Source organism: Rhinoraja longicauda, chromosome 2 (genome assembly GCF_053455715.1).
Source record: "Rhinoraja longicauda isolate Sanriku21f chromosome 2, sRhiLon1.1, whole genome shotgun sequence".
NCBI classification, from domain to species: Eukaryota; Metazoa; Chordata; class Chondrichthyes; order Rajiformes; family Arhynchobatidae; genus Rhinoraja; species Rhinoraja longicauda.
In genome coordinates, this window is record NC_135954.1 from 98,440,225 (window position 1) to 98,457,824 (window position 17,600).

The 17,600-nt window shown below is 47.1% G+C and overlaps 1 protein-coding gene across 1 annotated transcript in view; it reads right to left on the reverse strand.

Annotated features, from left to right (window-relative positions):
* The window catches only part of ptprn2 (protein tyrosine phosphatase receptor type N2), a 669,963-nt gene that overhangs the window by 193,417 nt on the left and 458,946 nt on the right, over positions 1 to 17,600 (reverse strand). The window contains exon 12 of the mRNA XM_078424921.1: positions 7,719 to 7,783. Within this exon, the coding sequence (XP_078281047.1) occupies positions 7,719 to 7,783 (65 nt within the window). The remainder of the gene's footprint in view (positions 1 to 7,718; positions 7,784 to 17,600) is intronic.

Below are 17,600 nucleotides of genomic sequence, written 5' to 3' on the forward strand. Positions count from 1 at the left end.
ACCGGTCCCTCCACCGACACATCGCCAAACCCGCCTGAGAACGAGAGCTGGCTGCTTGAAATCCCCACCCGAGAGACCGCACTCTGATTGCAATATTTCATGCAAAGACAGTTGCCACTTGCCACCAAATAGACTGAAGTTCATTGGTGAACAACAGGTAATCTGACTTAAATTATTCATGAACAACTTGACCTTCACCGTGAATAATGACAGCAAAAGGAACAAAAGTAACACGCCCTCTGAAATCAATCAGTCACTACATGCATTCAGAACAAACAAGTAAAATGCAATTGTACAGCAATGCCCACCAGCCGCACTCTACCGTTCCACATAATTCTTTCAGTCTCATTCTACCTCATTTCTGATCTCCTCCCACTTCCCCATATTTGACTCATTGTGTGCCCGCGCTCATTCGTGCCTACCATCATTCACACCGACATCTTGGATTGCTCCCTAAACCCTCAGCATATTGTAATCTCAGTCCTCCCACTCAATGGCCTCTTTGAAGCCGACATTATTATTGACGGCTTTGATCAGCTCCTTTAATTTCCTTTACATTTCTGCTCTGCAAAAGTGAATGAATGAATGGCGCAGTGGCAGAGTTGCTGCCTTACAGCGCCAGAGACCAGGGTTCGATCCCGACTACGGGTGCTGTCTGTACGTAATTTGTATGTTCTCCCCGTGACTGTGTGTGCTTTCTCCGGGAGCTCCGGTTTTCTCCCACACTTCACACTGGTAAAATTGTAAAGTGTCCCCAGTGTGTGTGGGATAGTGTTCGTGTGCAGAGATCGCTGGTCGGCGCAGACTCGGTAGGCCAAAGGGCCTGTTTCTGCATTGTATCTCTAAACTAAAGTAAACAAAACTAAAGTAAACTAAACTAAACCAAAGGTGACCCGTTTATGCGTGGAGAAGAACTGAGCTGCCGGATCTTTAGGACTAAGGAGTAAGCCCTCAACGACTATAAATATTAGCAAGAGAATACTGACTAATGCAGACTCAGCATTAAACACCCCCCGACTGATATGCCCATTTCTTGATGATATTGAAGGAAGACTGTTCAGCCCATCAAGTCCATTACTGTCCCTGCAATGTTCCCACAAGTCCCATTTTCCCTCTCAGTTTAGAACATAGGAACAGTACAACACAGGAACAGGCCCTGCGGCCAATGATGTGTGGGCGGAACATGATGCCAAGTTAAACATCTGTCTGCACGGGATCCATATCCCTCCATTCCCTGCATATCCATGAGCCTGTTAAACGCCACTATCGTATCTACCTCCACCACCCCTGACAAGATGGTTCGGGCATCCACCACCCTCTGTGTAAACATCTTGCCCGGGCGGGTGGTGGTGGGCTGGAGATGGGGCCTCCATCAAGGACCATCGGGAATGGCTGAGCCCATCGGACGATCGGTTGTTGGAGACTGGCCCTGGCTCCAGGCCCTGGTACCAGTCTGAAGAAGGGTTCCGACCCGAAACGTCACCCATCCTTTTTCCTCGCGTGATGCTGCCTTACCCGTTGAGCTACTCCAGTACTTATGTCTGTCATGGTACCAGAAGGCTGTGAGGCCTGGACTTTGGGAGTTGTGACAAGGCCTTTGAACACAGGGTGTGGGTGTGGGAAGGTTTCAGCCAGGGAATTAGAGAGAGCTTGGATCTGGACCATTATGGATCAAGAGGAGATGTTGGAGGGGAGAGGGAGGGTAGTGTGGGGGTGTCTGGTTGGTGGTGTGTGGAAGGGTAGATGCAGAAGGATCGAAGGAAATGAAAGGATTTATCTTGCAAGAGTCCAAGTCAAACTCCGAGGCTTGGTTGACTGGGGAATTCCCTAGGTAAATGGCCGTTTTCTGCCCTAATGGGAAGTGGAAATCGCATCACACTCACAGGGGTGAATCATTGCAGGAAGTGCCTGGTTGAATTTGGGGAGGGATACAAAACAAACTGTGAAGGCTTGTTAGAGTCATAGAAAGATACAGCACAAAACCAGGCCCTTCAGCCACCTAACTCCACATGACCATTTATTTACACTAATCCCATATTAATCCCATTTTTAAAACTCTCCCACATTCTCATCAACAACTCCAGATTCCATCACTCAACTCTACATTCCTGGGGAATTTACAACGGCCGACTAACCTTCAAACCCACATCTCTTTTGAGTGAAGGAGAAAACCCTCAAAGTCACAGGACAAACGTGCAAACTCCACACAGGCAGCCCCAGAAATCTGGATTGAACCTGGGGTGTCTCTGGTTTAGTTTATAGAGATACAGAGTGGAAACAGGCCTTTCGGCCCACTGAGTCCGTGGCATCCGGCGATCGCCCATATACTAGTTCTGTCCTACACACTAGGTACAATTTACAGAAGCCAATTATCCTACAAACCTGCACGTCTTTAGAGTGTTGGAGGAAACCCGAAGCACCCGGATCACAGGGAAAACGTACAAACTCCATGCAGACAGCACTTGTAGTCAGGATGGAACCCGGGTCTCTGGCGCTGTAAGGCAGCAACTCTACTGCTGCGCCACCGTGCCGCTGTGGTGATACAATACAACAGTTCTATTTGCTGCGCCAAATTGTTGCTATATTTCATTCTGAATGTTTGATCATATAATGCAGAAGAAGGCAGCTTCACGCCATGAGACCTTTTAGTTTGTGCACTCTATACAGCAGGCAGTCCACATACATGCTACAGCTCAATGTTCAATATACTAATCTTGTAACCTTGCAACAGACTGCCAATATATACCATGCTGTATACCATACTGGACTGAATCCAGTGCTAACAGGCAGTCATGTCTTTGACCAATCACCTTTCTCACAATGCTTTGATCTGGAATTCTGCGAGTTAAAAATGCACAAAGGTTTGTTTCTTTAATTTAAACTTTGCTCTAAGGTAAATCATTTCATCGCCTGCTATTTTTCAGGACATCTCAGAAGTTACACACAAAAAAAAAATGCTTTGTAGAATCTATCCAGCACTGTTCCTATGGGAGACAGATGCAAAATGCTGGAGTAACTCAGCGGGCCAGGCAGCATCTCTGGAGAAAAGGAATAGGTGGCAATTCGGGTCAGAACCCTTCCTCAGACTGGTTGGTTCCCTTCCGAAATGTCAGCTGTTCGTTCTCTCCAGAGATGCTGCCTGTCCCGCTGAGTTACTCTAGCATTTTGTGTCTATCTTCGGCATAAACCAGCATCTGCAGTTCCTTCCTACACTGTTGGTATTGATATTGGGTTATTATGGTCATGTGTACCAACTTTGTTTTATGTACTATACAGACAGATCATACTGTACTTGAGTACAATTACACCATAGGTACATCAGGTAGTGCAAAAGAGAAAATAAACAGCGCATAATATCGTGTGCGGGTACAGAGAAAGTGCGGATCAAGAAAAGAGAAAGGGTTGCAATGAGGATGAGAGGAGGCGCTAATTAGCCCATTGTACATGCAGCAGCTTTATCTGAAGTTATCCAATTAGTTCTTTCTCCATCCTACTGCATTTTTTTCCTTTCAAAGCACACATCCAATTTACCCATCTGATGACAAGCCACTCCTGATACATTGGTTTGCAAGGCATTTCCAGAAATGGAAACAGCTGTCAACTGTGACAGCAACGGATTCACTTTCAACACCATCCCTTCACCGAATATTTCTGCAAGTCATCTTGTTTAGTTTAGAGATTCAGCGTGGAAACAGGCCCTTTGGCCCACTGAGTCCGTGCTGATCAACAACGATCACCCGTACAATAGTTCTATCCTACACCCTGGGGACAATTTACAGAAGATATTTAACCCACAAACCTGTACATCTTTGTACTGTGGGAGGAAACCGGAGCACCCGGAAAAAACCCAAGCGGTCACTGGGAGAATGCACAAACTCTGTACAGACAGCACCTGAGGTCGGGATCTGTAAGGCAGCAACTCTACCGCTGCGGCACTGTGCTACCCTAGATCTGTTTGCATACCAGTAAGTACTCACAAGAACTTTGCATATCCTTATAATTTCCATATCAAGTAATATCTAACTGAGCACCTAAGTCTGTTCTGCTCCAGGGACGTACCTATCTAATTACAGTGACAATCTGAATGCTCATCTGCTATTATTTAGCTATTACTCAAAAAGAGCTTTGCAATGTGCCTGCGTCATCAATAAAACCAATGAAATTAAGTACAGAGTGTCTAATCTGTGTCGAAGCTGCAAATTAATATTTTCTTTTGTTCACAAGTTGGATCTATTTCTGGAAGCATTTTAACAGAGAATAATCTGGGACTCAACAAATCTGGGCGGGATGGTGGCGTAGCGGTACTGCTGCTGCCTTTCAGTGCCAGAGACCCAGGTTCGACCCTGACTACGGGTGTTTGTCTGTACGGAGTTTGTACGTTCTCCCCGTGACTTGCGTGGGTTTTCTCTCACACTCGTTTTCATTGCACACTCCAAAGACGTACTTGTTTGTACGTTAATTGGCTTGGTGCAAATGTAAACTTGCACCTCGTGTGTATAGGGTAATGTTAATATGCGGAGATCGCTGTTTGGTGTGGACTCGGTGGGCTGAGGGGCCTGTTTCCGAGCTGTATCTCTAAACTAAACTAAACCCTTAATGGCCTTGAGGAACTGAGCTTTTATAAAATGTTAATTTACCTCCAGAATTTCCACTTGTTTGCCATTTAATGGGTCCCCATCTCCCCACATCATTTCATCAGAGTCTGATATGGTGAAGCTCCAAACATGTTGCCATCTCAACAGAGACACCATCACTGTTTCCTTCTCCACAGGTGCTGCCTGACCTGCTGAATGTCCTCAGCATTATGCATGGACTACATAAGACATTACAGCAGAGGAACAGGCCCTTCGGCCCACAATGTCTGTGCCGAACATAATGCCAAGACACTTATCCGCCATGCACATAATCTATATCCCTCCATTTCATGCATATCCATATGCCAATCCAAAAGTCACTTAAATGCCACTCTTGTATCTGCCTCAATCACCATCCCTGGCAGCACGTTCCAGACACTCACCACCATCTGTGTAAAAAAAACTTGCCCCGCACATCTCAGCAAGATGGCACAGCGGTAGAGTTGGATCGGCCAATCCAACCCCCCATCCCTTACCTGTACCCACCTATCACTTGCCAGGCTTTGTCCTGTCCCCACCTCTCTTTCACAGCTTTCTCCCCTCCTACTACAATCCGGCTAAAGAAGAATCCCGACCTGAAACGTCGCCTGCCCATTCCCTCCACAGATGCTGCCCGACCTGCCGAGTTTTCCAGCACCTTGTGCTTTGCTGGTAAATAACATTGATATGCATTGGGACGAGGTGCTGCTGTGTAAAGAATGCTGTTGGTAGTTTCACAATGGTGTCCCCACTGGTGGGTCAGGGCAAAAATGATATTTCGGTGTTCAAATGCTTCACAAGACTAAACTGTAATGCTCTGTTCTCAGAGAATCGTAGAAGTAGACAACACAGAAACTGGACCTTTAGCCCCCCCCCCCCCCCGGCCCTCGATGACCACTGAGCACCAATCCTACACTAATCTCATTTTATTTTCCCCACGCTCCCCACAGCACTCCCCCACATTCTACACTCACTCACACACCCAGGCAATTTACAATGGCCAAAGAACTTTAGTCTTCAGAGATAGGGCGGCACGGTAGCGCAGCGGTAGAGTTGCTGCTTTACAGCGAATGCAGCGCCGGAGACTCAGGTTCGATCCTGACTACGGGTGCTGCACTGTAAGGAGTTTGTACGTTCTCCCCGTGACCTGCGTGGGTTTTCTCCGAGATCTTCGGTTTCCTCCCACACTCCAAAGACGTACAGGTATGTAGGTTAATTGGCTGGGTAAATGTAAAAATTGTCCCTAGTGGGTGTAGGATAGTGTTAATGTACGGGGATCGCTGGGCGGCACGGACTTGGAGGGCCGAAAAGGCCTGTTTCCGGCTGTATATATATGATATGATATGATATGATATGATATGATATGATATGATATGATATGATACAGCACGGCAACAGGCCCTTTGGCCCACTGAGTCCACGCCGACCAGCGATCACCCCATACAACAGCTCTGTCCTGCACACTAGCGACAATTTACAATCTTTACTGAAGCCAATTAACCTACGAACCTGTACGACTGGAGCGCCCAGAGAAAACCCACGCGGTCACAGGGAGAACGTACAAACTCCATACAGACAGTACCCATTGTCAGGATCGAACCCAGGTCTCTAGAACTGTAAGGCAGCAACTCTACTGCTGGGCCACTGTGCCGCCCTCAAATAAGCTACCTACTGACTTGTCTTTAGGATGTGGGAGCATCTGGAGGAAACCCATCCAGTCACAAGGAGAATCCTCAAACTTCACTAAGACAGCACCAGAGTTCTGGATTGAACCCAAGTTAGTGGAGTGTGAGTCTGCAGCTCTAATAGCTGCACCACCCGGTCTGTGTTTGTGTCATTCATTGTGTTCATGTTCAGCACACTATCTTGCCTGCGACATGCTTTCAAGGAGACGTCATGCACTGCTGAAAATAATCTCCAGCACATCACACCATACGCAACCTGAGGATTCCCAAAAGAACACCACCGACTGTTATGGCCAGACAATCAATCACCCGATCAATAACTGCGACTGAGGCTGTGTTAAAATCATACAAGCAAACTATTGCATTTGTCCACCAAACAATGTTGATTAAACAGCACTAGGAGGACCACTTACCATCAATCAAGCGAACGACTTTTAGACCTGTGGTTTATGAGTTTACATTTGCTCCGCAGTTTACAGGTAGCTATTACTAAACATTTGTATGCTAAAGGAGATGGAGTGCCCCAGAGATTCCTACTGTTAAAAGTAGTTTCCCATTTTATTAAGTTGTATAACAGGGTAATGGGGGAAGATGGATAGTTTAGGAGGAGACTGGTGTGGAAAGCAAATTCCAGGACAAATGGCCTCCTTATGTGCTGCAAAGCACATCCATTTTGTCTGTCATTTTAGTGATTGGACTTTGCAACGGTGCAAAGTTACAAAACAATTTTCATCAGCATAATTTGGCAATGGATTTATTAAACTCCATCCTTGGATTAATAGTGCTGAATCTGTGATTTTGTGACACATGGACATTATGCTCCATATTGAAGTTGATCTGACTCGCGTTCAGTGGTGCTATATTCATCACAAGTGCAACTGCACAGTGAAATTCTTTTTGCATGTTTACACATGTAGGTGCCTCCATGTTTGGGCGCCATTTCCAAAGTCCAAAGGACGGTCAATCCGCGCGCTCAGTCTACTGGTGTGGCTCCCGATCCAGGTAAGCCCCAGGATCCTGCAAGGCCTTCCTCCGTCGCCTTCGAACGGATCGGCCCGCGAACCGACGTCCCTCTCCTCGCGTGGCCATCTTTGGCCTTGAAGGCGCTGGAGGCAATACCTCGGTTCACCTCCCCACCGGCCCTTGCTCCACGCTTCCAACGTTCATAAACAGAGTGCAAAATGGAGATGATACAATGTCATGTGTCTGCTTGCACAGGTCTGAGGATCAATTTCTTCCCCACTTGAGTACAAAAACGTTTAGTTTCAGAAATGTACGTGGAATGATACACAAATCCTCTCCGGCCATGCCTGGAAATTAATTGTTCTTGTAGACGTTCAAAAGCATCATAAACTGGCAGCAACTCAGATTAAAGAAACCGAACATGTGGCAGTTCAAACAGACAGTAAATGCACCTTACCTCCCCCACGCCAGTCTGTAAGACTTTTAATCCCGTTTCTTTTTCCAGTTTTTCTTTGTTGGCCACTGAAAAAAAATCCAAAGTGGAAAAAACACAGCTTAAAATGGAGCCAAGTGGACAGAGGAATGCAAAACCAAAACTGTGGAGCAAAACTGAGGGGCAAGCTTTTTTTTTAACATACAGAGGGTGGTAAGTGCCTGGAACATGCTGCCGGGGGTGGTGGTTGAAGCAGATTTGATAGTGGCACTTAAGAAACTTTAGGATAAGAAGATGGAAATACGGGGAATTAGGATATAGATTATGTGCAGGCAGATAAGAGTTGGACTTGGTATCATGTATGACATAGACATTGTGGGTCGAAGGGACTGTTCCGATACTGCACTGTTCCATGGGCAGCACATACAGTGCATACAGCATTTGAACCTTTTGGCATGTCAGCCTGCTTGCTCCTCAGATAGGACTTCCTTTCAGCAAGGAGACAATGTGCTGAAACAAAGCATGACTCGGTGCATGGGGTTCCTGAACTGTTGGGGGTCAGTCTCCATTGGAAACCCTTGTAAATTCTGCTTTTGAAAATTCTTGCAAACACGGCCCTTTCCCGACCCAAAACAGAGATGCTGCCTGACCCGCTGAGTTACTCCAGCACTTTGTGTCCTGCACAAGACTCCAACATCTGCAGATCCTCGTGTTTCTCTTTCAACTTCTCGATGGATTCACATGGGGGCTACTTGCAAGCAGAAATGTACTTGTTTGAATCTGCGACGTTAGGGAACTGTGAGGCAGCATGGAAATGAAAGGTACTCGGGAAGAGATTTGGAGAAGAAAATTCACAGCAGCAGGGATCAGTTGGGCTGAACTTGTGTGCTGTTCATTTTGTGTAATTCGACGTGAGAAGAACACCAGGCACAAGCCTCAACACAATCACGCTCACATGAATTTCACAAACCATTTTTACTGACATCTGGTACCAGGGAGATGAAAGAGTCCTGTGGTACTGTAAATTATGCCATGAGCGCATACTTTTAATGATTACATTTAATTTACCCGTCAATTGCAAATAAAAGAAAATCTTCACAATAGGTGATGAGCAGTTCTAAAACCCCATCTAGCAATTTACCGAAAGCGCAAGGGTGACACGGTGGCGCTGCAGTAGAGTTGCCTCTTTACAGCACCACAGACCCGGGTTCGATCTTGACCACGGCTCCAGTCTGCACAGTTTGCAGGTTCTGTCTGGTTTTCTCCAGGTGCTCCTGTTTATTCCCACATTCTACAGACATACAAGTTTGTAGCTTAATTGGCTTCTGCAAATTGCCCCGAGTGGGTAGGATAGAACCAAGTGTACGTATGATCACTGGCCGGCGCGGACTCGGTGGGCTGAAGGGCCTGTTTCCACGCTGTGTCTCTGAACTAAACTAAACTTCAATGCTGCCAGAGTAGTAGCCTCCACCATCCTCTCGGCAGTGCATTCCAAAATGCCAGCCTTTGGCTGAAGCCATTCTTCCTGAAATCCCCTATAGATCCCCTTCTGAGAAAAAAATGAAACTGTTTTGCAAAATAAGCAAATGTCATCCACTCTCACTCCTGAGTCATTCCATTCCTGTCCACTTCCCTCGATTAACAGAATAAATCCTTTGGCACTGTCTGAAAGGTAAGCAGGTGCTTTTCCCCATTGTACGGCTAAATTCATCAATCACTGAAGTAGATTATCCAGGTCTTATCAGATTGCACCTTATGGAAATAGTCAAATGATGAAGAGCCTGTGGGATCCGGGGCGAATTTGGCAAATTGGATTTGAAATTAACTTGGTGATAACAGGCAGCGGGAGAGAGTGGAGAGTTGTTTTTTGCGAATGGAAGCCTATGAGCAAAATAATTCCGATTGGTATTGGAAAGATTTCCTGCCATATTGCCCAAGTGGATTGATTTGACCTCTGTGTGCGCTGGTATGTGGGGTCTGTAATGGAACTCCAAATGTCCTTTCCTTGTGGGCTAAATAGTTATAGTCAGCATCTTGCTTTCTGTTGCTTGTTTGTACCAGCTACAATGGGGACCAAGTGTTACAGACTCATTTGGGCGATGGGAAAGAAGTCACCCTTATAATGTTATAAATGGAGCCACTGAATTATGTTCAATAAGCTCCCAGAGACTGAATCGTGAGGACCAAAAAACTAGGAGGCACCGAGGCAGAATGGTAGAATTGCTGCCTTACAGCGTGGGTTTCCTCCCACACTCTGACGACGTGCAGGTTTGTAGGTTAATTGGCTTCAGTAGATATTGTAAAAATTGTCCCTAGTATGCGGGATAGTGCTAGTGTACCAGTGATCATAATTTGGCACAGACTTAGTGGACCGAAGGGCGTGTTTCCTCGCTGTATCTCTAAAGTCTAACAACCAGTGGCGGGATTGGTGCTGGGACTCTTCCCATGTGTTGCACACATTAATGGTATCGACATGAGCGTAGGAGACATAGTGAAGGAGTTTGAAGATGACACCAAAATATGAAGAGTGTTGACAATGAGGATTGCAGTCTTCAGATACAGAATGACTTGATGAGTTGACAAGATGGACAGGGCAATAGTAGATTGGAATTGAATCCTGAAAAGGTGTTACATTTGGGAAAACTATTAAGGTTTAGGATATGCACAATGAACAGAAAGTAGCAGAAGGTAGTGAGGAACCTTGGTGTTCCCAAGGATTATCAAAAGCATCATCACAGGTCGATAAGGCAGTGAAAAGGATACAGAATATTTGCTTTTAGTAACCAAGGCACAAAATATAAGAGCAGGGAGGTTAAGATACAACTTCATAAAACATTGGTTAGGCCACAGGTGAAGAACGGTGTACAGTTCTGTCACAACACCAATTGGTTGGACTACAGCTGGAGCATTGTGTACATTTCTGGCCAAAGGACATTGTTGCACAAGAGAAGCTGCATCTGGATGTTGGCTGGGATGGAACGTTTCTGTGATCAGGAGAATGCTGAGAGGCTGGCTTTGTTATCCTTCGAGTGGAGGAGGCTGAACAAGTGTACAAAACGATGAGAACCATAGCTATGAAGATAGTGAGAAATTCCTCCTCTTTACAGGGGAGTATAGAATGACAGATTTGAGGATTAAAGATAGCAACCTGAAGGGCAACATTTTCAGTCAGAGGGTGGTGAGTATATGGAACGAGTTGCCAGAGGACGTAGTTGAGCGAAGTACAATAACAACATTTAAAAGACACTTGGAGAGGTACATGGATAGGAAAAGTTTAGTGGGATATGGAAAAAATGCTGGCAAATGGGACTAACTTAGATCGGGCAAATTTGGCCGGCATGGGTGAGTTGGGCCGAAGGGCCTGTTTCCGAACTGTATGACTCTGTGACGATTTAGACCAAGTCTGGATGGCTTGCAGCTCAGATGGGAACCAGCAGGTGGCAGTGTTCACATGTACCAGCTGCCCTTGTCCTTCCTGGTGGTTGGGATTGTAGATTTGGGATCCGTCAGCTGAGTAGCTGAGGTCAGCACTCGAATGGGATGCCAAGCAAATGCTGCTGTCAGACAGTGACACCTCCCAGCATGCTGTTCCTACACACCTCCCAGCATGCTGTTCCTACACACCTCCCAGCATGCTGTTCCTACACACCTCCCAGCATGCTGTTCCTACACACCTCCCAGCATGCTGTTTCTGCTGCACTCATCCACAGCAACCCGAGGGGCAACTTTTTCACTCAGTGTTCCATCAAACTCCTGCCTTGTGCCTTGTAGACGATGTAAAGGCTGTGAGATCCTGAAGTTCAGGAAGCGGAAAATGTCGTGCCATTACAGGAACCAGTGGGAGAACATTTAGAGACACAAGAAACTGTAAATGCTGGAATTCAAAGCAAAATCCAAAGTGCTGGAGGAACTCAGCGAGTCAGGCAGGAGTTGTGGAGGGAATGGAAAGGCGACGTTTCAGGTCAGGATATCAGAAAGAAAACCGAAGGTATCACAAAATGCTGGAGAAACTCAGCGGGTCAGGCAGCATCTCAGGAGAGAAGGAATGGGTGACGTTTCGGGTCGAGATCCTTCTTCAGACTGATGTCAGGGGAGGGGGCGGGACAAAGATAGGATGTAGTTGGAGACAGGAAGACAGTGGGAGAACTGGGAAGGGGGAGGGGAAAGAGAGGGACAGAAGAACTATCTGAAGTTAGAGAAGTCAATGTTCATACCACTGGGGTGTAAGCTGCCCAAGCGAAATATGAGGTGCTGTTTCTCCAATTTGCGGTGGGCCTCGCTATGACAATGGAGGAGGCCCATGACAGAAAGGTCAGACTGGGAGTGGGAGGGGGAGTTAAAGTGCTGAGCCACCGGGAGATCAGGTTGGTTAATGCGGACTGAGCGAAGGTGTTGAGAGAAACGATCGCCGAGCCTGCGTTTGGTCTCGCCGATGTAGAGAAGTTGACATCTGGAACAGCGGATACAATAGATGAGGTTGGAGGAGGTGCAGGTGAACCTCTGCCTCACCTGAAAAGACTGTTTGGGTCCTTGGATGGAGTTGAGGGGGGAGGTAAAGGGACAGGTGTTGCATCTCCTGCGGTTGCAGGGGAAAGTACCTGGGGAGGGGGTGGTTTGGGTGGGAAGGGACGAGTGGACGAGGGAGTTACGGAGGGATGGTCTCTGTGGAACGCAGAAAGGGGAGGAGATGGGAAGATGTGGCCAGTAGTGGATCCCGTTGGAGGTGATGGAAATGTTGGAGGATAATTTGTTGTATACGCTGGCTGATGGGGTGGAAGGTGAGATACCTTCGAATTGTACCAGCACCCGCAGTTATTTTCTTACAGAAAGAAAACCTGCATGTTTTTTGGAGCACACTTCAATATTGTCAGACTCCAGTAATCCAGCTGAATCCATAGATGAATGCGAGAGAAGTCTTAAGACGGCAGAAGCATCTCTTACCCTGCTGCGGGCACCTGTGGACTCCCAGTGGTGCCCTGTAGGGGCAGCGAACACCTCCGACTGGGCAATCTGCCTGCATGGGCTGTGCTAGTTCAGGCCTGATTTAGGCACAAATCAATAAGAAGAAATGACTGGGAATGAGAAGTTTAGTTTAGTTTAAAGATACAGTGCGGAAACAGGCACTTCGGCCCACCGAGTCCGCACCGACCAGCGATTCCCGCACACTAACACTATCCTACACACACTTGGGACAATTTACATTTAAACCAAGCCAATTAAGCTCCAAACCGGTACGTCTTTGGAGTGTGGGAGGAAACCGAAGATCTCTGAGAAAACCCACGCGGCCTCGGGGAGAACGTACAAACTCCTTACAGACAACACGTAGTCGGGATCGAACATGGGTCTCTGGCGTAGTTAGCGCTGTAAGGCAGCAACTCTGCCACTGCGCCACCACTGCGCCACCTCTCATAGATTGCTTTAGTTTATGCAATTCAGTTAGTTGAAATGCATTTCATTGTATTTGTGTTTTTGGTGTATTTTATTTCATAGAACATAGAACAACATAGCACAAGAACAGGCTCTTCAGCCCACACATTGTCCCTGCATATCCACAAAATGCTGGAGTAACTCAGCAGGTCAGGCAGCATCTCGGGAGAGAAGGAATGGGTGACGTTTCGGGTCGAGACCCTTCTTCAGACTGATGTCGGGGGTGGGACAAAGGAAGGATATAGGTGGAGACAGGAAGATAGAGGGAGATCTGGGAAGGAGGAGGGGAAGGGAGGGACAGAGGAGCTATCTGAAGTTGGAGAAGTCAACGTTCATACCACCGGGCCGCAAACTGCCCAGGCGAAATATGAGGTGCTGCTCCTCCAATTTCCGGCGGGCCTCACTATGGCACTGGAGGAGGCCCATGACAGAGAGGTCAGACTGGGAATGGGAGGGGGAGTTGAAGTGCTGGGCCACCGGGAGATCAGTGGCGTTAATGCGGACCGAGCGCAGGTGTTCAGCGCTGAACACCTGCGCTCGGTCCGCTATCGCTTCGCTGAACACCTGCGCTCGGTCCGCATCGCTTCGCTGAACACCTGCGCTCGGTCCGCATCGCTTCGCTGAACACCTGCGCTCGGTCCGCAATCGCTTCGCTGAACACCTGCGCTCGGTCCGCAATCGCTTCGCTGAACACCTGCGCTCGGTCCGCATCGCTTCGCTGAACACCTGCGCTCGGTCCGCATCGCTTCGCTGAACACCTGCGCTCGGTCCGCAATCGCTTCGCTGAACACCTGCGCTCGGTCCGCATCGCTTCGCTGAACACCTGCGCTCGGTCCGCATTAACGCCACTGATCTCCCGGTGGCCCAGCACTTCAACTCCCCCTCCCATTCCCAGTCTGACCTCTCTGTCATGGGCCTCCTCCAGTGCCATAGTGAGGCCCGCCGGAAATTGGAGGAGCAGCACCTCATATTTCGCCTGGGCAGTTTGCGGCCCGGTGGTATGAACGTTGACTTCTCCAACTTCAGATAGCTCCTCTGTCCCTCCCTTCCCCTCCTCCTTCCCAGATCTCCCTCTATCTTCCTGTCTCCACCTATATCCTTCCTTTGTCCCACCCCCGACATCAGTCTGAAGAAGGGTCTCGACCCGAAACGTCACCCATTCCTTCTCTCCCGAGATGCTGCCTGACCTGCTGAGTTACTCCAGCATTTTGTGAATAAATCGATTTGTACCAGCATCTGCAGTTATTTTCTTATGTCCCTGCATATCCATCTGCCTATCTAAAATGCCACTGTGATATCTGCCTAAACCACTAACCCTGGCCACTAACCCTGGCCAATTGCTATTGAGGGCGTGCAGCGTAGGTTTACTAGGTTAATTCCAGGAATGGCGGGACTGTCATATGTTGAAAGACTGGAGCGACTAGGCTTGTATACACTGGAATTTAGAAGGATGTGAGGAGATCTTATCGAAACGTATAAGGTTATTAAGGGGTTGGACACGTTAGAGGCAGGAAACATGTTCCCAATGTTGGGGGAGTCCAGAACAAGGGGCCACAGTTTAAGAATAAGGGGTAGGTCATTTAGAACTGAGATGAGGAAAAACATTTTCAGTCAGAGAGTTGTGAATCTGTGGAATTCTCTGCCTCAGAAGGCAGTGGAGGCCAATTCTCTGAATGCATTCAAGAGAGAGCTAGATAGAGCTCTTAAGGATAGCGGAGTCAGGGGGTATGGGGAGAAGGCAGGAACGGGGTACTGATTGAGAATGATCAGCCATGATCACATTGAATGGCGGTGCTGGCTCGAAGGGCCGAATGGCCTCCTCCTGCACCTATTGTCTATTGTCTATTGAATTCCAGGAACTCAACACTCTGTCAAAAAGTTGCCCCACACACCTCCTTTAAACTCTGCCCCTCTCACCTTAAAGCTATGCCCCCTGATATTTTATTTATCCCTCCTGGGGAAAAAGGTTCTGACTGTAATCTTAAGCATTTTAATTTTTTTAACACCTCAGTGGCAGCCAGTCAGCCTGGGATTTACTGGCTGTCGAAGCCGTCCTGGGAGAGCAGCCAAACTCTAATACTGGGAGAGGTCTGTACCACCCGGGTCCTGCCCTTGAGCTAGTACCTGGTGCCCCAGTGGCTGTGGGGCCCACAGACAGCGACCGTGGATTAAGGCAGTAGATGCTCAGTCCATTATATACCCACATCTAGAGTCATAGAGTGTGGAAACAGGCCCTTCAATCCAGCTTGCCTTCACCAACCAACATGTCACATCTACACTAGTCCCACCTGCTTGCGTTTGGCCTATATACCTCTAAAGCTGTCCTACCCATGTACCTGTCTCAATGTGTCTTAAACATTGCATTAGCATCTGCCTCAACTACCTCCTCCAGCAGCTCGTTCCATACACCCACCACCCTTTGTGTGAGAATGTTGCTCCTCAGGTTCCCATTAAATCTTTCCCCCTTCACCTTAAACCTATGTCCTCTGGTTCTTGACTCCCCTACTCTGGGCAAGAGACTGTGTGCGTCTACCCAATCTATTCCTCTCATGATTTTGTACACCTCTTTGAGATCACTCGTCATCCTCCTGCGCTCCAAGAAATAGAGTCCCAGCCTTCTCAACCTCTCCCAATAGCTCAGACCCTCGAGTCCTGGCAACATCCTCGTAAATATTCTCTGTACCCTGTGTACAGGGGTCTCTACCCAATCCATTCCTCTCATATCTAGATGACCAGAGTAAAAATGATTTTACTCAGCAGATTCAGAACGGAGATATCTTCTTTAGAACACAGAACAGGTCCTTCAGCCCACGAGGTCTGTGCCGAACTAATATGCTGCCAGAAATTTTGAAGATGATTAAAAAAAAGATGAGTAGTTTGTAATCTGTTTAACCGAAGAGCTTCTATTGTGGGGACACATGATGGGAAAAATGGGCAATATAGGGAACCCAAGGCAATAAATAGATAGTGAGGCAATAAAAAGATTGATCATGTTGTTTAGGTTCCACAGCACAGCTAGTTTAGTTAAAATAAACATTGGAGGTTGTAAACCAGGCTGAAGGTAATACAAAGGTAATGGGTCTTTGGTCCGTTGGTTAGATATATGGGAAAGAATTTTCAAAATGGCAGGAAAGTTGACTGGTGTAGCTGGGACATGTTGGGCAAGTTGGGCCGAAGGGTCTGTTTCCACACTGTATCACTCTATGACTCCATGAAACATAAGGTTAAAGATAACTCTGGGGTAGGAGAAAGAGGAAAGGTTACAGGGACATTGAATGATGAATTATTTTTAAAATGTAGAATGCACAAGTAACTATAGTGTGTTGTGAGAATATAAAGTGTTGTGAATCTTTGAAACACTTTGGGTTTGCACAGAGTGTTTCCCAGTGTGCTGGTCACTGTTTAGGCCTTCAATAAACCGACTTATTTGAGAAGATCACCACTGAATTACGAGATATTTTGTGGACACAAAAAGCTGGAGTAACTCAGCGGGACAGGCAGCATCTCTGGAGAGAAGGAATCGGTGATGTTTTAGGTTGAGACCCTTATTCAGACTGGTTAGGGATAAGGGCAAGGAGCGATACAGATGATGATGTGGAGAGATAAAGAAAAATGAATAAAAAATATGCAAAAAAGTAACAATGAAAAAGGAAACAGGCCATTGTTAGCTGTTTGTAAGGTGAAAATGAGAAGCTAATGTGACTTGGATGGGGGAGGGATCGAGAGAGAGGGAATAACGGGGCTACCTGAAGTGAGAGAAATCAATATTCATACCACTGGGCTGTAAGCTGCCCAAACGAAATATGACATACTGTTCCTCCAATTTGCATTTAGCCTCACTCTGACGATGGAGGAGACCCAGGACTGCAAAGTCTGTGTAGGAATGGGAAGGAGAATTAAAGTGTCCAGTAACCGGGAGACTATTATGGCGAAACGTATAAGATTATTAAGCGGTTGGACACGTTAGAGGCAGGAAACATGTTCCCAATGTTGGGGGAGTCCAGAACCAGGGGCCACAGTTTAAGAATAAGGGGTAGGCCATTTAGAACAGAGATGAGGAAAAACTTTTTCAGTCAGAGAGTTGTGAATCCGTGGAATTCTCTGCCTCGGAGGGCAGTGGAGGCCAATTCTCTGAATACATTCAAGAGAGAGCTAGATAGAGCTCTTAAGGATAGCGGAGTCAGGGGGTATGGGGAGAAAGCAGGAACGGGGTACTGATTGAGAATGATTATGGGAGATAATGTGGAAGGAAAAGTTTAATGGTGGCAGAGTGGAAGGAAACATTTTAGGAAATTCAGACATCCATCAATGAGTGGGGGATTACTTGAAAGTTTAATGGTGGCAGAGTGGAAGGAAAAGTTTAATGGTGGCAGAATGGAAGGAAACATTTTAGGAAATACAGACATTCATCAATGAGTGGGGTTTAATGGTGGTAGGGTAAACAGGGTGACTACAAAGAGATGAATAACTGTAAAGAGG